Source organism: Saccopteryx bilineata, chromosome 2 (genome assembly GCF_036850765.1).
Source record: "Saccopteryx bilineata isolate mSacBil1 chromosome 2, mSacBil1_pri_phased_curated, whole genome shotgun sequence".
NCBI lineage: Eukaryota > Metazoa > Chordata > Mammalia > Chiroptera > Emballonuridae > Saccopteryx > Saccopteryx bilineata.
The window spans coordinates 60,284,938-60,310,163 of NC_089491.1; the positions used below are offsets into that span (position 1 = coordinate 60,284,938).

At 39.8% G+C, this 25,226-nt stretch overlaps 1 protein-coding gene across 3 annotated transcripts in view; it reads left to right on the plus strand.

Annotated features, from left to right (window-relative positions):
- The window catches only part of DOCK8 (dedicator of cytokinesis 8), a 251,996-nt gene that overhangs the window by 120,277 nt on the left and 106,493 nt on the right, over nt 1-25,226 (plus strand). For all 3 annotated transcript variants that reach the window (XM_066257142.1, XM_066257143.1, XM_066257144.1), the window contains 3 exons: nt 1,391-1,521; nt 2,947-3,040; nt 3,773-3,935. In XM_066257142.1, the coding sequence (XP_066113239.1) occupies nt 1,391-1,521; nt 2,947-3,040; nt 3,773-3,935 (388 nt within the window). The remainder of the gene's footprint in view (nt 1-1,390; nt 1,522-2,946; nt 3,041-3,772; nt 3,936-25,226) is intronic.

Below are 25,226 nucleotides of genomic sequence, written 5' to 3' on the forward strand. Positions count from 1 at the left end.
TACAGTGAAAAAGTGGATTCCAAAAGAATATTTAGTTACTGTTCCAATTTATTTAGCATGTTTCTTTTTCATCACCTCACCCTTGATCTGAATCATTAATTTTTAAAACAGGTTGGATATGAACTATTCAAGAGGGTTATAGAATTTTCAAGTAGACCCACCCCTACTTGTGGCAGACTTTCTATAATATTTTCCTAAATGTCTTTGGATCCAGCAAATATTTAAATCTAGAGTCACATTTCTCATGTACTCCTTAGCTCTGCCACTTCTGAAATGTCGCCTGTAGCAGAGGAATGGAGGAAAGAGTATTTTGTTATTGCTGCTGCTGTTTTTCAGCTATTGTTGCATAATTACTAGTCAGAACTCCTGGGTTATTTCTGATTTATCATTAACAAACCTCATTTTAGTGCATCCTGACCTTCACACCACAATGTTTCTTTATTCTAATGCCAACCTCTACGTAGACCCAGTTAGCCTTATGTGAAAGAGTTGTGCGTAGAGCCTAGAGGACACCACAATCAAGTCCATAAATTCAGGCAGAGGGCTTGCTGAGGCTTTAGTAATCTCTAGGTCAAGGATAAATTTACCTGACCACAGAGGCTGATTTTTAAGAAGCAACCAGAAGAGGCAGTATGGCAAGTTTAGATGGGCAGCGGTAGCAAGAAGTCCCAATTCAGCAACATGGCAAGACTTAAGGATGGGAGAGTATTCAAAGACACGATTGGCCATATTAGAGTTAGTTCTAAGCAATTTGACTATTTACAACAGTTTTGCAATAGAAAAACAACAAAATCCTCACCTAAATATCTAAAGGGGATAAGAAACAACTAAGCAGAGTATTATGGTCCCAGCCCAGTTTGGGTGAGACTCAGGGTTCTAATCCCCATTAGGCAGGTCAGCCAGTTCTGCTGTCTGCCTGGTCCACACAACTGGGAAGAAAGCTGGGGTTCACAATATACTCAGGCTCACCCAACCACATTCGGGTCACAATCTCAAATGCCTTCAAGGGCATTGAGTACATGCCTCTCCCAATGGAATTAAAATGTAAAAATAAAACGAAAACAAACACTGTTGACTAAATAAAGCTTATCTGCAGACCCTGTTCTGGCTGCAGCTCTGGATTCCTGCAGGTGGCCTCTGGCCTGCCCTCCGTGTGGGAGGGAGCTGAGCTGCTCAAGGCCTCTCCACTCTGGTGGAGGAGGAAGAGGGTTGGCAACAGGGGCTCTGAGACAGGGAGGGGTCACTGGACGGAAGTTTCCATTCAGAACTAAAATGGCCATGCTCTGTGTTCTTGTTTGTGACTTTAAACATATCTCATATGTGGTAAAGGTAATACCTGCTGTGTCAAACAGGAGGGCAACCTTTAGAACAACAATTGTTTTCCTTAAAGGAAGAAGCTCTGTGGGTGAGCGGAGAACCCTGTCCCAATCTAGAAGGCTTTCTGAAAGAGCCCTTTCCTTGGAGGAAAATGGAGTTGGATCCAACCTCAAGACTATGACAATTCACAGCTTTTACAAGCAGGTATCTCTTCATGTTACTATATGTCTAGGTTTGTTCCCATATCATGGGTTTTGGAGCCCAGAGGGGTAGTATATGTAGTGAATAAAAGAACGAGTTGGTTAACCTCACCAAGCCTGAGTTTCATGATCTACAAAACAAGGATGAGGCTGCTTGCTTCATGTGGCTTTTGGGAGGATTAGGTGATGTGAGGTAGGTCAAGCTATTCTCAGAGTGCCTGGGATACAGCAGATAACTCAGTGAGTGTTAGCTCTTGTCATTGAGAGAAGGATTTGCTCCCACTGATACCAACTATCCCATTTGAGCTCTCACGGTCGATTCATTTATGAGGCTATGAAAACAGTCTGGCTGAGACACTGTCCCCCTTTGGTCGCGGGAGTTCCTGGGCTGGCTGTTGTCCCTCTCACCGCCATTCCAGGTGCAGGCTTCGCAGGGCTGCCCTGCTTGCTCAGAGAGGGTGACCATTGCCAATGGCATTCTTTTTTTAACTCATTAAACACTGAGACTTTAAAAAACAAAAAATTTCCTACAATAATCAAATTCATAGAGGCAGAAAGCAGAACGATGTTTGCCAGGAAGTGGTGAGTAGGGCATTGTTTAAAGGGTAGAGAGTTTCAGTTTTGCAATATGAAAGTGTTGCGGAGAGTGGTTGCGCAACAATGTAAGTGTACTTGACACTACGGAACTGCACACTCAGAAATGGTTAAGATGGCAAAATTTATACTATGAGTATTTTTTCTACCAAAAAACCCAAAACAAAACACTTTAGACTTGGTTTGACTCTGTTTTAGAAAATGTAGCTCAGTCTTCATGAGGCAGAGTACTTGACTTACCTAAGTCTAAGTTTTCTCATCTGCACTTGGGAAGAAGATATACCTACCTAACTACCTTACCAGGCTGTTACAAGGATTAGAGCTCTTGCCCATGGGTCCCTTGGTTGAATGTCTATCCCAGGTGGACACATAGAAGGTAGTATTTATGCTTAGCCCTCTTAGTCAAGACAAATATGAAAAAAAGCGATAGGAAAAAAAAATGAAAAGACTTCTTCATCTTCAGATCCTTGAAGAAGAAAGTAAACTTATTTTGTATTAGTCCAGGGAGTAAAACAAGCAACAGTAGGCTTAAGTTATAGGGTGAGATGCCTTTGGCCTAGATTTCTAATGGTCAAGTAGACTTCCTTAGAACGCAGTAGGAGCCCGTCCCCAGAAGGATTGATGAGAGGCTAAGTGACAGTAAATCCAGAATTAGTAGAGAGGGAATATTTGACAAGAGGTTGAACTGAACGACTTCAGCATTGCCTATAATCCTAATTTCTGTGAAAGGTATATTAAAATAAAGTTTAAAGATAAAAATCTTCCCATAAATCATTGGTCCCTATCCCAGGAGTCCATCGTGTATCTATACTAACCCTGACTTCTTTTTTGGCAGGAGGGAGATCGCCTTAGTGATGAAGACTTATTCAAGTTTTTAGCTGACTACAAAAGGTCTTCATCCTTACAGAGAAGAGTCAAGTCAATTCCAGGTGTGGATGGCTTGTCTTTATCCTCTTGAGCTGTGTTAAAGCCATTTGTGATTAGACTCATTATTTGTCTAGTGCTACAATTTATAAAATTATGTGTACCAAATGAAATGTGGGATTCTACATTGGGAATTGAGTCTGAATCGATCTACTTTTTTGGAAACTCTACTTATATTCTCCATTCTATTAAAGGACTGATTCTGTAAATAAACATGCTTTAGATCTGGTTTCTCAGTTGATTAGATAATTGTTTGAACAGAGGAGACTTTTTCATCATATAAAATGTTATATAGAACTCTAGTATAAAAAGAAAAGTGAATGTGAGATGCTTTGTTGGAAGGTGAGGACACCATCCTTATCCTCAGCTTAAGAGCCTCTGAAACACTTTGGCAGCACTCTGGATACCAGAGAACCCAGTTCAAAACCCACCAATATTTACTTAAACATGTACTATTATGGTGTAGTAGTTGTGGAAGAGACTTTAAAGACCCTCTAATCTAGTTCTATTTATTTTACAATTTCTTGCTTTTTAATTTCTAGAAACAAAATCTCGAAAGTTGTCATGATGTACTTTTTCTCCAGCTATAGGAAATTACCAGTAGCTGGGAATTTCCAAACTCCCACTCCCACTACTTATCCTTATTTTCATAAAAGAAATATGCTATAATAATCTATATCAATTCCTCTGTAATATGACAGTGTCTTTTCTAAAACTGTCCTGTTCTCTCTCTTCAGGCTTGCTCAGACTAGAGATTTCTCTAGCTCCAGAGGTCATCAATTGTTGTCTGACCCCTGAACTATTGCCAGTGAAACCCTTTTCTGAAAACCGAACACGTCCACACAAAGAAGTTTTGGAATTTCCAATCCGGGAAGTCTATGTCCCTCATACTGTGTACAGGTAAGAAACAAAGGCTCTTGGAAAACCATTGAACCCATGTTTAGAGTTACTGTTTGGATAATGCTTTTGTCATCCCTCTGTCTACCTTTCCACTTACTAAGTTTCAGGAAAAATGAAATATGATGTTTACATTACTTTACTAGGTCACTTTCTAAAAATGATTATCTAATTTTTTTTTTACCAAGAAAGTGTTACTTCAGCCATAATTAGAATTTAGGATAATAGTCAATGTATTTCTTCCAGAAATAAAAAATTCTCCTTATCATTACCTTGTTCTTTTTATGTGCAGAAGGATGTATTAGGGAAAGAGCTCTGTAACCAAAAATGTTCTTGGTTTTTTTACCTCAAGACCAGCTTTGTCAGATAGAATTTACAGCAATGATAGAAATGTTTTAATATGTGTGCTGCTCAGTACAATTGATACTAGCCACATGTGGCTATTTAGCACCTGAAATGTGGCTTAGGGCAATGGAAGAAGTGAAATTTTAATTTTATTTAACTTTAGTTCATTTAAATTTAAATTCAAGCAGCTATAAGTGGCTGGTGGCTACCATATTGGACAACGGGGAGCTAGACAGTGAAGAACTAAAGGTTAGGCTGCCTTGGTTTCTTGGAAGCCCTTTACTTGGGGCTGGGAGGGAATGTGTCAACATACATCTGCCAAAGCTAGTACTGCTTACATATTTTAGTTTTTATTTTAAGAAGATTTATTTTTTGATGCAGAGAAGAATGCTGTGACAAGCACCTCTCCTCCACCATCTGGAAGTGACATTTGTGTGTGAGTGTGTGTGAGTGTGTGTGTGTGTGTGTGTGTGTGTACAGTCGTACTGATTAAGTTGAAGTATCCTTTATCCCCAATCTCTAGTCACAGATTTATCTACCTTGCCCCGCAAACGGCAGTGATGAACTTATGTGTGTCCTTTCTCCCGTTTTCTTCTGATTCACACACATCTGTATATATAACTCTGTGAACACCAAGTGTTATTACTTTTATATTCATTTTAAATGTCCATAAGTGGCTGCACACCCCATGTGTTATACTGCACTTCTCATCCGACAGTGTGATTTTCTTTCTTTTTTGTTTGAGTACTACTGTGGGCTTATGAATTTTATTGATTCAATGTGTTACATTCAGTTACAGTGATTATCCTTCTTAGTTATTTAGATTTTCACAAATTTAGTGAATGTGAATTACTTGACAGCTTGTATTTTAGAAATATTAATATTGATTTATATAGAGCTTTGTCATCATTTTAAGGGTTGTATAGTATCCCTTTCTGTATAGAGGACGTATTTATCCATTTCTGTTTTTTTAATTGATAGACATTTATGGGTTTTTTTTCAAATTTGGGACTCTTTACAAACACTGTGCAGTGGGAAATTTTGTCTTAATCTCTCTGTGCATGTGTGAGAATATTTTCCTAAGGAAATGCCTAAAAGTGAAATTATTGAGTCTCAAGCAATATACATTTTAAGTTTTATTTATACTGCCACTTTTTCCCAAAATAATTTTACTAGTTTGCAACCCTTTCAACAGTGTTAAGAGAGTTCTGATGCCCCCCAGCCCTCACCCACACTTTCCAGGATGATTTATGTGTATGTGGGACTGAAATGCAAAGAATTTCAGAACTCACCTAAGCCAAATACACCCACACCCACATTTCCAGATGCGCAAATCGAGACCCAAACAGGAAAAATGAGTGGTTCACTGAGGTCAAAAGCTACAGGGAGAAACACAAAAAACCATCCACACACTTAGAAGTTTCTTTCAATGTTGGTGAAGTACACATGTCTTTCCCCATTTAACCCTTTCTAAAGCAGCTCTTTGTTTTCTAGCCTCATTTTTAAATATAAACTCAGCCCAAGTACCTCGCCTAGATAAATAAGCATTCCTTAGATGTAGTATGTAGTTTCAGTTCTCTATTCCCTAGAAGGAGATAAAAGCATGAAAATATTTGCGTATGGATGCTGTGTTTGTGTCTCTAGAAACCCTATCCTGTAATTGGGGGGTGCTTGTGGAATTGGAATAAACTTGCACCAAATGAATTCTATAGTTTTTCAACTTCCCCTAGGGGCATTTAATCCCCCATGGGAAGCATTCACAACTCCCTCTACTCCTAGCTGCAAACATTGTCCTTAATTACATCACAGCGGGACTCAGAATGCATTAGTGTGCCAGATGATTCAGAAATGTAGGAGTGCCCAGGAGAGCAAGCCTGAACGATTACTGTGGGCCCAGCTTGGATTCATGAGAAGTGAACCCACAAGTGCCAAGTGAATATTCTTTAAGCGGCTCTGTACACTATAGAAAAGCCAAGGCCACCTCATTAAAAATCAGGCTACCCTTGGAAATGATTGAAGAAAACGCTTCCATCCAGTTTGGGCATAGCACTTTCTCTTAGCTCCCAGCCCACCATATTTTAAGAACCTTGTTTAAGGAACATGAATTAGAGTAAACTTGGTTCAGAGTCTTACTACATGAAACTTCGAGGGATTTAGAGAGCATCTTGTCTGAATCTTCCATGCTGTTGTTAAATTTTTACTATTTCTTCTCCAGTCCTCACATGCTTCCAGTAGTTTTGTTTAGGTTGGTCTTGACAGTAACCAGTCTTAGACTGATTCTCCTTTTCCTACAACTCCACTGCCATGTCACAAAATGGAAAGGGAAAATTCAAGTCAGGTCTAAACCCCAGGTCAAATTGGTCGGTGTAAAGCCAGTATTCAAGACCAGGGCCACTATCAGAGCAGCCTCCTGGCCCATGCATGTTCGCATTGGATTCGGACTGTCAGTAAAGAAACAGCGGAGCCAAAAACTGATGGGCCATAGTCTTTCATTCTAGCTTGCACCCGGTGGGCAAGTAAAAATACACACTGGGTTCCAAAACCCAATCACATTCAGTGCTCACAAAGCCACTGACTTATCCGAGTTTCCTAGAATCAAAGGTTTCTAGCTCACCAGCCTTATTCTCCTCAGTTCCCCATCTCCTTCCTTATCCCAGATACAAAGTCTGCACAAACTGGCATCTCACTCAGCACTCCGCCATCTTGGCTGCTTCTCCTGGCCTCCTCCACGTGGCCTTTCTCTGCTCTCTGCTCTGCTCTCTCCTCTAATGATAATCTCAGGAACCAAGAGCGCAAATTCTCGTTCCGCCCCCATTTTATATTGTAGCTTCACAACCTCTAATCCAATATACAAAATAGGGAAGTCTCCAATACAAAGTCACTTCTCTGAGGCATGATTGGATTGTACCACCCCACATCAAAAAGGGTGGGAAAGGCTTAATCCCAAAACCAAGCCCCAGGCTACAAGGATTCTCAACACACATTAATATCACCTGGGCAACGGCCTCCTCGTGTTATCTTTAACAAAGTGAGCATAATACATTTTATCTGTCCAACAGTCGGTTAACTAATTTTGCCTTTGGTGACCTAGAATTCTCATTTCTATCCATTTTTCCTTCTTTTTTGTTCCTTGCCATCTCCCTAGACTCTCATCTCTTTTCTACTGCCTGCAAACCTAAGTCTCTTTTCAATCAAGGGTCTCTTAATTTATCTGCATTATGGTATCAATAACAGGTATGGCCTAATGTCTGTGTCTCCCACAGGCATTATTTCAGTAGGGACAGCAGTTTCTCTTTCATTTAGTAACATTTTCCTTCAACTTAGTTGAATTCTGCAAGTTATTCTGAGGGTTTGGTGAGTAGGGTAACTTTCCCCATTGACATTGCTACATATTTCCATGACTCTAATCCTGGCACAGCTATATCCCTTTAAGGAAGCCAAACAAAAGTTAAGATTTACAGAGCAGATAAATTCATGGATAACTGTTTGATTTAGGATTCACCTAATGAATATAAAACACGGTTTGACTTATAAAAATTTGATTTATCCAGAACTTATGGATAATATATCTATTGACCAATGAAGGGAGGCCTGCAGTGACCAAGCCAGGATTCAAGTTTCAAATTTGTATACTTTTAATATAAACTGCAGAGCTCCCTTGGATGGAAGGAACCATTACGTGGATCTAATGGTAGATGTTGTCTGGCCTTGAGTGTGAGTGGTGGCCAGAGTCATACATTATAGGATTCTAATATGGGTGAAGTTTCAATTTAACACCAACTGAGTAGAACTCGGATGACTTTTGTCTCTCTTAAAGGAGCAGCTGCCATGGAACCTCAAATAAAATTGGCTTAGAATAGGCTGAGATTGCCTTCCTGCCCTCAGTCTCCCCCTCCTCCTACCTGTTCAGGTGCCTCTTCTAATTGCTCTACCCCTTCTGGTGCCCTCAGTCAGGGTCACCATGTTGGACCATAGTGAGCACCATTCACATTGTATTCCCCGTGGATGCCGGAGCTGGTGTCTCTGTATCTTATTCTTATTGCTTTAAGGAGCAATCTAAATCACTTATAAGAGAATTATGCTGAACTCAGACACATCCTCACATGCCAGCAAGGGTTGATCACTGATAAAACAAACACCTTCTCTCAAGGAAGAGATGAACTTCTAGAGCCAGAGTGCTGATCCCAGGAATGGCCAGCGTCTGCCAGCCCAGCGTCTCTGCAGTGCCATGTGTCACCTCTATGGGTGAGAGGCACGTAGCCAGACAACTGTGCCCTGAAACAGACTCAGGAATGAGCTTTAGCGAAATCACAGAGGACAGTAATTCTGAAAATAGAACAGAACAGCTGGAAAAATTAGGTTGATAGATAGGATTACCCAAATCTGAATTTAACATTCCTTTCTCCACACCCAGATTAAGAAAACACGTAGTTGTTAGCCCAGGAACACGTTTGGACCAACTCCTGGCTTACTTCCCATGTGGCCCGCAGCTGGTAATGGAGACACCAGCTGCCTTCTGGTGGGGGCAGAATGAAAACAGCACAGGCGGGGGCCAAGGCCTAGGGAGACCTTGACGGGTATCTTATCCTGTGGTTGCTGCAGAGATCACAGACGCTGAGGTTGTAATGAGCTTGTTAAGCTCCTTGCCATCCCTTTAACTGGTGATTACATTAGGCAAAGCCACATAAAGCATGTTTTCATTTCTCACCCCAGCCCCCAAGAGCCTCTGAGGTCTTTTTATTCAATTATCAGACTTGCTGTGGAGGACTGTGCTTGTCGAGAACAAGCCTATCAGTTAGAACACGATTTCTTTGATGGATAATTAGCTGTTTTCAGACCTCCTCCTATTCAGCCAAATGTTCTCAGACCAGAAGTCTCCATTCTCAGAGCGTGCCTGATAACTGGCCTAATAGGGAGGTGCCTCCCGCATCACAGTGGAGTTCTGAGGAATGCGACTAGATTTGCATCCTACAGAGGCAAAAAGAATGGCAGGAATAAGCGTGCAAGCCAATCCTGAATAAATGCCTGGAAGTTGTAATGGAAAGAATAGGGTTTCTTAGGAAAGGAATGAACCAGAAATGATTCTGGATGAGATGGTTAGGGAGGAGTTGGGACGTAGGGAATGGAAGCTCTCCTTGAGAGGGACTCTATTTTGTCCAAGGAAATGGATTCCAAATCTGAGCCCAGTTGGCTCTATGTCCACACTGGATCCTCTCACTGCTGTGGGTGAGGGAGTAGGATGGGGCAAAGGTGGCTGTGCCTCAGAGTCTATTGTAGAGCTTTATAAAAATACAAATGTTCGTCTTGGAGGCTTACCCACCTGGAGACTCCTTTTCAGGAGGTCTGCGGTGGGGCCTTGGGCCTCCTTTAGGAATCAAAGCCTCCCCCTCCCTTTAATGGAGTTCCTCTCAATAAACTGTTCTACTCCATGGAGTGAGTCACCCAAAGGCCCACAGTGACTTCAGCCACTGGAAACTCAGGGGTGAGGGCCATCAACTTCATCCACCTGACTTGAGAAGCAATCCCACAGTGTGCAGAGAGATCAGGTGAGATGGATTTGGCCAAGAGCAAGTACTTGTCTATCAAGAATCTATAACAACCTGACCAAGTAGTGGCACAGTGGATCAAGTGTTGGCCTAGGATGCTAAGGACCCAGATTAGAAATCTCGAGGTCTCCGGTTTGAGTGCAGGCTTACCAGCTTAAGTCCGGGGTCACTGGCTTGAGCGTGGAACATAGACAGGATCCCATGGTCGCTCGCTTGAGCCCAAGGTCACTGGCTTGAGCAAGGGTTCACTGACTAAGCTGGAGTCCCCCAGTCAAAGTACATATGAGAAAACAATCAATGAACAACTAAGGTGCCACAACTAGGAGTCAATGATTCTCATCTCTCTCCCTTCCTGTCTTTCTCTCTCAGTAAAAAAAAAAAATCTTTAACAGCAGGAAACCTCTTCACATGAGGTCAGTTTTTAATGACGTAAATCTCTGCAGATGCTCTAAGTACTCCAGTGTTATTACTAATTAATGATCGGTAGTTTCTGATGTGTTTAGCCCGGACCTAAATCACTATCAAAAGAATGCCTAACTTAAATAACTATCAAAATAATAACTTTCCATTTTTACTTGTTTCTTTAGTTGTTTGAAGTTTATTTTGGATAAGGTAGCTTATTCTAATGGTTCAAAATTATTCAAGTACAAAAATGCAGAGTGAAAATTCTCTCTCCCATCTTGACCTCCAGCCATCAGATTCTTGGAGTGATCCTTTCTAAGTACATATACATAATGTGGTAAATATATGCAATGGGATACTACTCAGCCATAAGAAATGATGGCATATTGCCATTTACAACAACATGGATGGACCTTGAGAACATTACATTAAGTGAAATAAATAAATCAGAAAAAGCTAAGAACTACTGTATATGATTTCACATATAGGTGGGATATAAAACTGAGAGTCATAGACATAGATAAAAGTGAAGTGGTTACCAGGGGGAGGGGGTAGACAGAGGGAAGTAAAGAGGGACAAAATATACAGTGATAGAAAATAATTTGACTTTGGGTGATAGGCACAAAAACAATCAATAGTTCAAATGCCATGGAGATATTCACCTGAAACCTATGTACTCTTATTGATCAATGTTCTCACATTAAATTTAACTTCAAAAAAATTTTTTAAGTAAAAATATATATACATAGTTTGATTTTATTCATTTATTTATTGCACAAATATTATTCCATGTATACAATGTGCCAGGGCCTATTCTAAACACTGGCACAAAACAGATGAAAGTCATGTAAATTCCACAGCTCAATCCTATTTTTGACAATTGGAAACAGACATCTTTTAAAATCAGTTTCATGTGTATCCTTCCAGAAATAACCTATATATGTACAAGCCATTGTAACCCTATATGTTTTCCTTTCATAAAGCAAATGTAGCACAATTGTCACAGTGCTCTGCACCTTGATTTTTCATTGGACACTACATTATGGAGAGCGCTTTCACGTGAATACATAGAACTGTCTTATGCTATTTTTTACGGCTGCACTGACTTTCATGATACGGAAGTAGCATGATATATTTAACCCCATGCTGACGAGCATCTATGTAAGGTGTTTCCAATCTTCTGACATTACAACTGAGGTTATAATGCAAAATCTTAGAGATTCTTTCACATGTGTGTAGCATATTTGTTGGATAAATTCCTGCTGTTCACCCTTTAAAGAACTCGGCCTTAAATACAATGTGTCCATAAAGTCATGGTGCACTTTTGACCGGTCACAGGAAAGCAACAAAAGACGATAGAAATGTGAAATCTGCACCAAATAAAAGGAAAACCCTCCCAGTTTCTGTAGGATGATGTGGCAGCATGTGCGCATGTGCAGGTGATGACATAACACCGTGTATACAGCGGAGCAGCCCACGGCCATGCCAGTCGAGATGTGGACGGTACAGAGGAAAGTTCAGTGTGTTCTGTGGCTCGCTAAGTTCGAACCCGTGACTAAAGTGCAACATGAATATCGGCGCATTTATAACGAAGCGCCACCACATAGGAATAACATTACTGGGTGGGATAAGCAGTTGAAGGAAACCGGCAGTTTGGTGGAGAAACCCCGTTCTGGTAGGCCATCAGTCAGTGACGAGTCAGTAGAGGCTATACGGGATAGCTACCTAAGGAGCCCTAAAAAATCTGTGCATGAGCCCACATCAAACTGCACTGAATAGGTATGAAACTGGGAGAGTTTTCCTTTTATTTGGTGCAGATTTCACATTTCTATTGTCTTTTGTTGCTTTCCTGTGACTGGTCAAAAGTGCACCATGACTTTACGGACACACTGTTTAAGACTGTGCTAAAGCCCAGTCCTTGATTTTACTAAACTTAGCATGTAGTTGCTTGTAGAACGCACTTATTATGAACAAACACTTAATTTAAGAACAGCAGCACAGCCCAGGCAAAATCAAAACATTTGAATTAGCCAACTAATGGAGACAAAGGCAAAGTGATTCTTGTTTCCTGAATTATCCAGATAATTATGTCCTTGTACTTAACTTTGCTGTGGCAAGTTGGTCTCAGTAATAAATCAGGAACACAATCCCCACTTACCTGATGCCTGCTCCAAAGCTGTGTTGCTTTCCTTTTTTTCTAGGAAAATGAAAAAATTCAGGAGACTAAGACTGCTTAGCAGCAGTTGCAGGTTTTGCAAAGCTATGGTTTCAGCCACTTGAGGGCACAATTTGCTCACTTTCTAGATTCAGACGCAATCTGCTCTTTCCTTTTACAAAGGAGTTGTGATTGTATTAAAAGAAAACACACATCTCACTTTTTTGCCTTTGAAGTGTAGAGCAAGAAAAAACAAAACAAAACACTGAGAATTGTTCCAGTGTCCCAAGAATTGCTGGTGCCATTGTTTTGCAAAACATTTTATTTTCACCTGTCAACTTCTGCCTTCTTTCATTAGTAAGTCGTGACCTTAGAAATCTGGAGCTTTTTGGAAGCTCTCTTGGGGATCAGGATTAAGATCTGTACCCTGTGATGCAGAGAGAGAGTAAAATCTCAGTTTTGGGGGGAGTTGTTCACAATACATATTTACACATTGACCAATCCTGATTCACATATGGAACTAAAAGAATGTGTTGTGAGTCAGTAGTGAAATAGTGTTAAAGAGGGTCTGTGTACATTAACCTCACTGATTCCACAAGTCACAGCCTCACGTTATACTCATTCATTTTGAGTCCACTATGCTGGAGTGTTACTGCCTATCCTGACAAAAAATCCTGCTCTCTCCATTTAATGATGGAAAATGTCATAGAGCATTCACATAGAATTCAGCATTTAGATTCATTGAAACATCCTGTTTTTCGTGGGTTTGGAATATAAATATAAGGTGCTGGGGATAGAAGCAATAGAAATGGTGATGATAGTAAGACAAATCTGGGCTTGCTTTTTTTTTTAATTTTTTTTTATTTATTCATTTTAGAGAGGAGAGGGAGAGACAGAGAGAGAGACAGACAGACAGAGAGAGAGAGAGAGAAGAGACAGAGAGAGACAAGGGGAGGAGCTGGAAGCATCAACTCCCATATGTGCCTTGACCAGGCAAGCCCAGGGTTTCAAACCGGCAACCTCAGCATTTCCAGGTGGATGCTTTATCCACTGCGCCACCACAGGTCAGGCTGGGCTTGCTTTTGATTATGATGAGGAATAGTTTGCCTTGAGTAGAATGAGCCTCCTATAATCCAAAAAGTCTTCTTTCTTTGATTTCTATGCTTCTATTCATTTTTTTATATAAATAAATTTTTATTTTAATGGGGTGACATCAATAAATCAGGGTACATATATTCAAAGAAAACATGTCCAGGTTATCTTGTCATTCAATTCTGTTGCATACCCATCACCCAAAGTCAGATTGTCCTCGTCACCTTCTATCTAGTTTTCTTTGTGCCCCTCCCCCATTCCCTCCTTCCCTCCCCTCGCCCCCCCCCCCCCAGCCACCACACTCTTGTCCATGTCTCTTAGTCTCGTTTTTATGTCCCACCAATGTATGGAATCCTGCAGTTCTTGTTTTTTTTTCTGATTTACTTATTTCACTCCGTATAATGTTATCAAGATCCCACCATTTTGTTGTAAGTGAACCGATGTCATCATTTCTTATGGCTGAATAGTATACCATGTGTATATGTGCCACATCTTCTTTATCCAGTCCAATATTTTTTTTTACAGTGATTAAAGCCTTTAAGCAAACTCTTGGCCCATACAGCAAGAATCCATAAAAGAGTAGCTTCTATTCATTTTTTAATTATTTTTTGAAAATTAGTTCCTTAAAGTGGCTTGTCTTCTGACAGGGTATCCTTTGGGGAATTGTTCCCTCTTATTTCTTTTGCCATTTAGGGAGTAAAAGTCTTTTCTACTTTTTAGCTTTTTCATCCTTAGTTCCTTCTGTCTTTCCTGTGTATGTTAGTGGTAGCTAGAAGACGTGTATTCATCCGCTGCTCCCATGAAGTGTTTGGCCATCACTAAAGCAGAGGTATTTTAACAGCACCCTGTTAATGGATATCCTGTGGTTTCAAGGCCTCAGACAGGCTGCCTTTGGCCCCTCTCAGCAGAGGTCAGGATGCTCTGGGGGAAATTTAGATGCTGTGTCACCTACCTACATGGTCTTCCCAGGGGAAAAGTGGGTTTGGGTGGAGGCAATGCAGGCTAGCCACACAGCACAAAGTAAAATAGAGCTACGAGTAGGAAAGAACTGAGTTTTGATGATGTAATAAGGTAATTTTTTAAAAACCTGGTTAATCAGTTGGCTATCATGTATTTTTAGTCATTATAAATGAATTACATTTGTCCACTGGCCTAAACACCAAAAAGGTTATAAAATTTACAAAACTTTATAGTTCCACCTCATTTGTTTTATGTTCTTTGTTTGACAACCTTCAAAATGTAAACTGAGATCCATGTAACAGTGTGGAAATAGAAATATTATGATTTAGTGAGGAATGAAAGTAGAGGAACTCAACTTAGTGGCTAATTTTAATAATTTTTAAAGATCTTCATGCCTAAGCTAAAAATTATGCATTTAGCAATAATAACATCATTTCTCAGCATTTCCTAGAGTTATAGTCTTTCATACCAAGCCTGCTGTTCCTTTTGTATTAATCTACTTGATTGATGGGGGTGATACAGGCGGTATTTTCTCTCCTATCAAAATTCCCTTCGTGGGTTCACGGATAGGAAGCAGACCAGTTTCCTTATCTTATTAGTGGACTTACATTTCTGTTATATCCAGGCAAAGATGACATGCACAGATATGCTATGTACAGTATCCCACATTTGAGAAAATAAAAAAGGTGTCAAACTCAGACACCTTAGAATTCTCACACATTTTCCACCTCAGGATTGGGTGACTTTTCCTCCCAGAGAAGGAACATGGGAATCCTTCTTCAGTTAATTTCATTCTATTCCTTTCCCCCTCTAATACACATCTTCTAAGCTTGTTGGTCCTTCCTTTCACTCTCCTTATTGTCAAGGTGAGAACATGGCCTCCCCTCCGCCCAGCTCTGTGGAAAGCTCCCTGTGATCCTTAAGCTTGACTCATCTCAAGCTCAAAATTCTGTTGTCTTCCTGCGTCACTGGCCTTTACATTTACTGGTGACAAAGCCTTTTATTTCATATTGTAGATGTTGAGCTGAATGCTGCCAATGTTCACACCATCCAGGACACTTAGATGTATTGTAATGCTTTCATAACATGAATGAGATATTCTTACTGGGGAGAGGGCTAGAGAAGGGAGATGGTGCATTTCCCTCCAGCAGGTTTTCTTTCACTCTTAGGACCGCCCAACCTGTGGGTGAAGGAATAGATCAGTAGCTGCTTCCCCTTTGGAGAACAAACATCAAATTAGTGAACAAACATCAAAGTAAGTCTGTCCTTACTTTGTGAGAAAGAAAAATGATAACAGTTTTGCTCCTCAGTGCTCCTCCCTACAATATTTTGAAACCATCTCCAAGATCCAGACAAGCCTTCTCTCTCTCCAAGCACCAAAGCAGGTGTATGTTTCTAGAGATACATCTGGGGGCATCTGGACTGTTTATTCTTGGTAAGCCTGCTGTTGCCTCCAATTCTAATACTTTCTTCTCCAACCCAAAACAAAGCAGCTAACAATATTAAACATGTCAGGAAAGAGCAAGCAAGCATTTTAATGAATAGTCTTGATTTATTCATTGGCTGTTTTTGTTTTTTGGTTGTTGATTTTATTTTTTATTTTTAATGAATAGAGGACTGGTAAAGGCTCTGCCTCAAACCAAAAGAAAAGCAAAGTCAGCTTCAGCAACAGCAAAATTGCACATTTTCTGGTATGTGTGTGTGTTTTTTTTAGCCAGCAGATTTGTTTTAGGAAACTATTTGCAATGCCTGGAAAAAATGTGCTCCCTTTCTCCCATAAAAGAACATGCAGGTTGGTTCATGTTAGTCATCCACTGACAATTCTGAGTGGTGGTCTCTTAAAATATGCTGACCTATCCAGATATAGCATTGAAACCATATCATTCAACTTAATTTTTGTTCTTTTACAAAACTGAATATTGAAATGTATGTTTTGTTTTTACTTGGAGGATAATTTTGTTAGAAATGTATTGTTTTAGGCCCTGACTGGTTAGCTCGGTCAGTTAAGAGTGTCATCCTCAAACGACAAGGTTAAGGGTTCAATCCCTGGTCAAGGGCACATATGGGAAGCAACCAATGAATGCACCACTGAGTGGAACAACAGATGAATGCTTCCTTTCCCCCTCCCCCTCTCTCCCTTCCTCTCTCTGTCTCTCTGAAACAAGAAATAAAAAGAAGTTAAGCTCTGGTCGGATAGCTCATTTGATTGGAGCATCCTCCCAGAATATGGAGGTTCCTGGTTCGATTTCCCAGTCTGGGCACATACAGGAGCAGCTCAGTGTTCCTGTCTCTCTCTCCCTTTCTCTCTCAAAAAAGGAAAAAATGTATTGTTTTACACATAACACAATATACAGATGATGTATTATAGAATTGCACAACTGAAACCTGTATAATTTTATTAACCAATATCACCCCAATAAATTCAATAAAAAAGAAAAAAAACTCAGATGAACCCAGGAAGTCTTTTTTCCAAAAGGCTCTCACTGGGTACCACCAAATGCAAAAAACCAGTGGCAAAACCACAGCCGGGGCCCTCTGGTTGAACTGAAGAAGCCACCCTGGTGAAGTTACAGGCTGCTCCTGCTAGTTCTTCACCTGCTTATCCTCTCCACTCTAAAGATGGAATTCTACACACTAGCTTCCCATCAGCTCCTGGCACTGCAAGCCAGAAAGTGAGATTGGAAGGCAGAAGGAAGTAAAAACACTTCCTTCCTGTTTGTCCTGTTACTCCTGGTCACTCTAGCTGGGGGGGCTCAGCGCCCAGCTTCTTGTGGCACCCCCGGGCCAGCGTCCGCAGGCTCACTCTGAGTCAGAGCAGCAGAAATCTGAGCGCCACCTGGACGGGCCTTACATTCCAAGCTACAAGTTTCTGATGATTCTCCATCTTTCCTTTATTTTCCCTCAGTTCCAACGGTGGTAGCTGTTTCCTGTTACTGTCTCAGGGTTCCCCTTTTGCTCTCTTAGCCTATTAACACCTGTGTAATGAATTTACAGGGTATCCCTATTTCCTGACTGCACAGTAAATGTGGCGAGTGGGGTGGACAGTGGGGTGGGGGGTGGGGTGGAGGGGAAGAACATGGGTTTATAGAGAAGCCTAGGTTTTCTACCTATTGGAGGGTCAATTAGAAGTGAAGCTCTAACCCTGTAGTATCCAATAGTGTAGCCATTGAAATATGGTTAGTGTGACTAAGGGAATGAATTTGAATTATTATTTGGTGTCCAATTTGCTTATTGAAAAAAATTTTAGTGTGTTTGGAACAACTTAAGTAAATAAATGGTCTTTTAAACTAAGTTTTATGAAATTTAAACAGAACAATTATATCTGGTAAGAGTTAACATATGAATATTTATACTATAAGTATAAAAGACATCCTACATTTTGAAGGCTTTGTTTTTTTAAAAAAATGCAATATTGCATTAATAATTTTATCATGATTATATGTTAAAATAATAGTAGGTTGGATATTTTAAGTTAAATTAAATATATTATTAAATTTTTAAAATTTGTTGTCTTAGGGAAAAAGGAAAGCTGTTTGTGCTAGGTACTTATTAGCATTCTTTTATTATTAATATCCATCACAGTCTCTTTAAAAGATATTAGTTAATTTGGTTAATTTCTAAAAATAGAAATCGCCCAAATTATTTATGTTTTTTAAAATCCTCAACTTTAAACCTAGTTAATGATTGGATTCACTCCAAAGAGGCTATTTTGATATTAAGAATATTGTTCTCTATAGGTAGTCATTGTGTTGTATTCCTTAGCCCAGGAGAATAACCCTGAGAGTCAATTAAGAGGAAGAAATTTTACTAGGTAAAGCCTTTTTTTTTTTTTTTAAGAAATTACACATTCAAATATCACTGAATATCTGACACGTACTTTCTTAAGTGTATGCACTTGTGTTAGTTATCTATGGCTGTATAACAAAAACCTCTGCAGCTTAAAACAACAAACAGTTATTATCTCAGTTTTTGTGGTGTGGCTTAGCCAGGTGCCTCCGACTCTGAAAAGGCCACAGCCAGGCCATCAGCTAAGGCAGTAATTACCCCAAGGGTCAACTAGGGGAGGGATTGCTGTCAGGCTCATTCTGTGGTGTTGAGAAGATTCAGTTCCTTTTGGACTGTTGGGCTGAGGGCCTTAGTTCTTCACTAGCTGTTGGCCAGAGGCATCCTTGAATTCCTTGCTGTATTAGTCTCTGCATAGGGCAGTTCATAACATGGCAATTGCCTTCTTCAGAGAGAGGTTAGAGGTCAGAGTCTTTCCGTAACCTACAAGTATCAGGAGGTGGGATCCTTGGAAGCCATCTCAGAAGCCACAACCACAGTTCTTAACCAAGCTACAAAAAGTATGGGTGCTCCAGTTGTTTGAATTTGAAGGAGTAAGGGGAGGTAGGAGGGTGAGTCAAGGAAGGTGGATTACCTCTGTGGATGCTGAAGACAAGGCTTTCTACTGAGAGTTTAGTAGTCGACCTGGTATATTTCTAGGAAATCTGCAATATTTCAGTTTCTAATAGAAAAATAATTGCTTCTTGACAGATTCTCAATGGTGAAAAATGAGCCTACATCTACCCCTCCCTAACCCATACTCCAAAGAAACAAGTCTCTGTTTAGGGGGAAATTTTTTTTCACCTAGGTTAAAGCAGATTCCCCAAATTTTCTTAGAGTCAAAGTAGTAGGGGGAAACCCTAAATGTACATACTAAGGAATGGGATTATTTATCCCCTTGCACAGCACCCCAGCACCTTACCCACCCCACCCCCCACCACTCCAGAACGTATTCCCCTCCCAAGCATCTGTAAATCTGTATATATAAATAAAGTCTATATAAAGTCCTTTGGGTGAAATAGGAAATGTAGCTATAGAAGGGTAAGTTTTGCAGAATGCCTAAAATGTAAATTGCTAAATTAATTCCAGTCTTTGGCCATAGAGAATAAAATACATTCCCATTAAATATTGTCTAGCCATAAAAAAAAAACTCCATTGAATATAGGGTCCTAATATACCAAGCTCGATCTATTTAACAAATTCTGAGCCCCTTTATGTGGGAATCACAGGAATATTCAGATAACTTAGACCCTAAAACCACATCATGGGTTCCATGGGGATAGCTGGGAGTTGGAATAAAGACAGTTATCCAAGGAACCTTTTGATTTCAGTGTCAAGATTTTTAAAGTTTTAGAAAAAAAAATATGGAATATGAAACTATTTGGATTTGGGTACCTTCTCACCCCCTTGTTTTGTCCCTCTCCTATGATATACCCTAAGCATCTCAATCTTCCCCAGGTCAGGACCCCTCCTCCTTTTTATCCCCTTTCTCCACTCACAGCTACAAGCCATAAGTCCATCCTTTCTGTAAGAAGGAACGGAACTGAGTAGATTAATTCATACTAAGGTGGGAGTGAATGATATACAAACCACTTAATACATTAAATCTGCTAAGCAATGTTTCAAAAGGATATTTAGTAACATTGATATCTTCATTCATAAAATTCCAGTTCAACCGTCTGGTTGAATTTCTATTTTCAATTACAATTTACATTCAGTATTAGTTTGTATTAGTTTCAGGTGTACAGCATAGTGGTCAACAAAGTATAGTATTAAAAAAATAAGTCTTTAAGCAAAGTTAGAGATTTATTTATTTTTCTTAAAGTAGTCAGTTTTCCCCAACAGGTTTCAAATGTTTGTATATTTGTGATTCTTTTCAACGGGACTCTGATCCTGTATGGCCTAAGATGGTAAATAACCCAGCTTTCCTTTTGAATCTTTTGCTATTGAAAAGTAGTTGGACTTTCTTAAACAAGTGAGTGGGTTTTAAGGAGAACTCAGGTGCTTTGACCTGTTTCTAAAAGGGAACATTTCCTTGCCCCAGCTGAGGTCCAGCTTTATTTAACAGGAGTGCTGGTTTTCCAAGCCCTTTCCTAAGAGGAACTTTCATTTGTCTCATAAAAAGAAGGGATGGGAATTAATATAATAGAAAAGGTACTGTGCAAATATAGGATATGTGAGCATTTAGTCCCAGTTTGAAAACAAATTATTAGTAGTTATAATAGTTGTTCAGCATAAAGATACCATCTGATGTTCAACTTGTAGTTCCTCAATTGAAATAAAAAGGGATTATTTTTCCCTTCGAAATCTTTCAAAGTGATATAATAACAAGTAAGAGTTTGCTGGTTTTCTGTTTGTTTTTCTTGCTCTCATTTGACATCTGTTTTCGAGTGCATTTTTAAAAACATAACATGACTACAGAGAGAGAATATTGGGTCATCTGTTGTAGTGTTTCTAAACAATTCAGTAACATTTTGTCTCTGGCTTCTTAACTGCATTTGTTTTTTGTAGGGGCGGGGATAGAGGTACCCGTGTTCAGAATACAGTACCAGCATTTACACAAAACATGGCAGCCTCGCCCACAGAGCCCAGAGGTTACTAAAGGGCAAACGGCTGCTTGTGACAGCACCCCCAGTGCCTCTTTCTAATCTTGTGTTCTTTCCCAGGGCAGGCAGCCTTGTATGGACTGACTTGTGTCCTAGAAGAGGGTTCATGCTCCGTTTTTCTTGCTCTGATTTTTAAGAGGGAAAGTTCTCTTCACCCTACACACCAGGGGTTTTCTTTCCATTTCCACTTTTCACTGGTTTCTTTGTGAGTTTGTGCTTTGATTTAACCCAAAGCATTAGAAATGGGAATAAACACAAATCATGGCATTAGACCATGGAATGACAAGACAAAATATAGCAAGTGTTTTATTTTTATGCATTTTTATAAACCTTCCCGTTCTAAAAGGTATCTGAGGCAGCTTATGGAGATTGTAAAACAAGGTATAAAATTTCTAGGTGAAAGGAAAATAAAGAGAGGAAAATCAATCTAAAACTTGGATAAGGTTAATTAATATACAGAATACATCTTAAGGTCCTTGACAGTTCCTTAAAAAGTCAGTTATAAATTTGACTTTGAGCTTCCTAGCAGCCAAGCAAAAAAAGTAAACACAATAAACTACAAGATCCATAGATCCACCAAATTAAAAACAGACCAGTATATTTGGATCAAGAACTTGAATGTGCATTTAAATCATCTGGGGTGTTGTGAAAATGCAGGTTGTGATTAAGCAAGTCAATGGTGCATCTTAACTGGCCATGGCTGATTCTGATGCTGTTGATGCTCCTCCCTGGATGGAGCGGCTAACTCTAGGCTCTGCATAAGCACACATTTACAGTGCATGCTCCCACTTATAGGTTTCTTAGTTAATTCCAGAATATACCAAACTTTGAGATAGATCTAAGATTTCTAACTTCATTTGCTCTTGTTGTATTTAAAACATAAAAACCTCTATCTAACACTAAAAGACAGTAGTTATTCTCACCTTCTGAGTTAGCTATGTTATTTCAAACCTTTAAAAAATTTAGTTTGTTTGGGAAAACATTCTTTAGCTCTTATAAATAATACAGTAAAAGAGCACATTACAATGATATTCTGGTGATTCTGATTGTTGACCAAAGGTACTGTTTACTGTTGTTCTTAGAAGTAGCAATGGTCATGGGCACTGGATCTAGTAATTAGCTTCAGATCACCCAGATTTGAATTGCACTGTGCTAGCTGTGTTACCTTGTATGCATCCTCTCTATGCCTCAGTTTGATTATCTACCTAATGAGACTACTAGTAGTACCTGCCCTAGCTACTATTACAAAAGTGCCTGTACATAGTAAGAATTAAATAACATTAGCTATTTTTATTATTGCATTTAAAATACATTTTCCTAGCAGTGGATGTGAATGATAAATAAAACTACCTCCTCAGCTGCTCCCCTTGCATAAATACTTTAAAATAATATATCTAGCCTGGCTGGTTGGCTTACTGGTAGAGCATCAGCCCTGCATGTGGATGTCCTGGGTTGGATTCCCAGCCAGGGCACACAGGAGAAGTGACTATCTGTTTCTCTACTCCATCCCCCTCGCCCCTCTCTCTGTTTCTCTCTTTTCTTTTCTCCTCCCGCAGCCATGGCTCAATTGAAGCAAGTTGGCCCCAAGCACTGAGGATGGCTCTATGGCTTCAGCCTCAGGCCCTAAAAAATGGCTCCAGTTGCAATGAAACAAGGGCCCTAGATGGGCAGAGCATCGCCCCCCTAGTGGGTTTGCTGGGTAGATCCCAGTCAGGGTGCATTCAGGAGTCTGTTTCTACCACCCCTCCTCTCACTAAAATAAAAATAAATAAATAAAAATTAAATAATAATATATCTAGATTTGCAGTTTTCTTTGAAATACTTGAGTAAAAGACACCAGATAACTGTAAGATTGGTGATGTTAATAGGCACTTGAATTTCTGTTGGAATCAAAAGTCTGATGCTAACAAACTACTAAAGGAAGTAAGAGGCACCAACCTTTTACTGTAGTTTTTTAATGAGGGCATCTCATTTCTGTAATTGGTTTTGCTGCATTTCCACTTCAGCAAATAGTTCATCAATGCTTTGGCTCTGTCTTTGCAAAAAAAAGGGCTAGCCAGGGAGAGTTTTAAAACACAAGAAAAGGAAAAGAAATTAGTTCAAAATTTCCAAAATAGGTTAGTGGGCTTTTTCTATATAGAGCTGTTTCAGCAGTTGCATCAGGAAAGCCAGGTACTAATTTTCTAGCCCATCTACTTCAACCCAGTGCATATTGCAATAGTTGGCTATAAAACCATCACTTGTGTCTCAAGCTATAAGAAAACTAATAAAATAGAAAAACTGATTTTTTGGTACATGACCAGTTGCAGCCACGCACATGCAAGTTCTCATTGAATTCAGATAAACAGGTAAAATAACAGAGGAGCCGAAAAATGGTGGGCCATTTTTTAATTAAAGTCTTGCAACAACCATTGAGCAAACACACAGGCCTCCCAAAGCCACTGACGTATTCTCCAGTTCCACAACCAGGAGAATCTCCTCCGGTTCTCCTAGAATCTAAGGTGCCACCAGTCTTAGTGGAGCTCAAAAAGCCCCTCACCTCTGGTTCCCCATTTGCACACCTTCTCTCTGCACAAACTGGCTTCTCCTTCAGCACTCTGCATTCTCTCTGCTGTCACTCCACAAACACGGCTTCTCTCTCTTTCCCTGCCAACATGGCTTCTCTCTTCAGCAGTCTGCATTCTCTCTGCACTCACTCTGCCAACACTGCCAGCTCCTTTCTGCCTCTTCTCCTTCTTCTCTCCTTTTCAGAACTTCCTGGTGCAAAAACTTCTCCTCCAGCAAACATTAATAAAACAATGGCTCCTCCCAAGCAGGAATACAACCTACAATTTGCAATCCACTGCCCTACTCTGAGAGCAAGCACACACATGGCTGCCCAGCGCCATTTTCTAACAATAAAAGTGAGCAAACTCAAAAAATACAAATTTTACAAAGTCATTTGCCCAACACTTGGTAATTTTATTCTTTCCCTCCCCGAGATCTCCCTAAGCCCTAAGCACCTAACCATGTCATTTAAAACGTATTAAGATGCACCCACTTCCTCATTTGTTGTATATACTTTATATATAATTTTATGTCTGCAAAGTAGGGGGGAAATTTTTCACCAGTAGGTTAAATTCAGTAGAGTTGTTGATTAATTGAGAAAATTTTGCATTTGGTTTTGAGCTTTTACTTTTCATACTTTGGAGCTATCTCAGACATTTTTGTGGAACCCTAAAACGAAATAAGGCCCTGCTCACAACCTTGTCCCAGCTTAGAGTAGGAAATCATCAAACACTTGCGAACTTGGAAGGAAATGGATTTTAGTGACTAGATGAACCTGGAGGAGTATTCCCTCCAAAAGAGCGTTTTGTCATTTTTCTGAGGGGCTGTGTGAGAGAGAGGTGGGAGAGAGGGTATAAGAGAAACAGACTGAGGGAGACAGACAGAGAGGCAGAGGGAGCCACACACACACATATTTAAGGCATACAGACAGACATAGAGAGTCAGAGACAGAACAAGACTGTAAGATGGAGAGAGAAACCAGAGAGATTGATGGATTCCCTGAGTAACATATGTTAAGACCTCATAGTCCTATGGAGTGTTTAGAGCTGTATTTAAGTTCTCTCAGCTGTTTTACACAGTCCTGATAAGAAGGTAATCTTCATTTGAGTCATATTTTGCACTCTATAGCAGAGCACTTGTCAGGTATCATTGAATTGAAACTTAACTCCAATCTTTTTATTATAGGTAAGGAAATTGACTTGTCCACCTTACATTTGTAGAGCATGTTGTAATTTTTTAAAGGACTGGTCCAGCCATTATTTTATATTGTAAGGGCAACTAATCACAGGTCTCCACACAAGCCCATCTTCCCTGGTATAACAGCAGCTTAAATCATGGGCATTACTGATATTCAGGAAACAACAGAGATACCCAGGCCACAAAATCAGCAATTTTTATTTTGTTTTGTAAAAAGTATATATTTAATATTAGTACCTTGTTAGAGTTTCTGTACTGAAATAAGAGAAAGAAAACCAAAACTGACACCAATTCCATTTCAAAACCAAATCTACTATTTTCATTTCTCCCATATCATTTTCTAGCCCTAACCCTTCATGCATATTCAGTTTTTGACTATTTACTGCCCCATCATAGATAATATTTCATATTCTGAATTTTCACTCAACATTTTGCAATGAGTACAAGCCATTTAATTCACTTCAGTCTCACTTTCAAAGAGGTACCTAAGAAGTACCAAGGATTGTTGGGCCTTGAACAACTAGCATTAATCCTTTGCCTCTCTTTGGGAATCCCAAGGCCCTGTAAGTAAAATATTCTAGAGACTAGAAAGATAGCTTTTTGCTTAATGACACCCACTCCT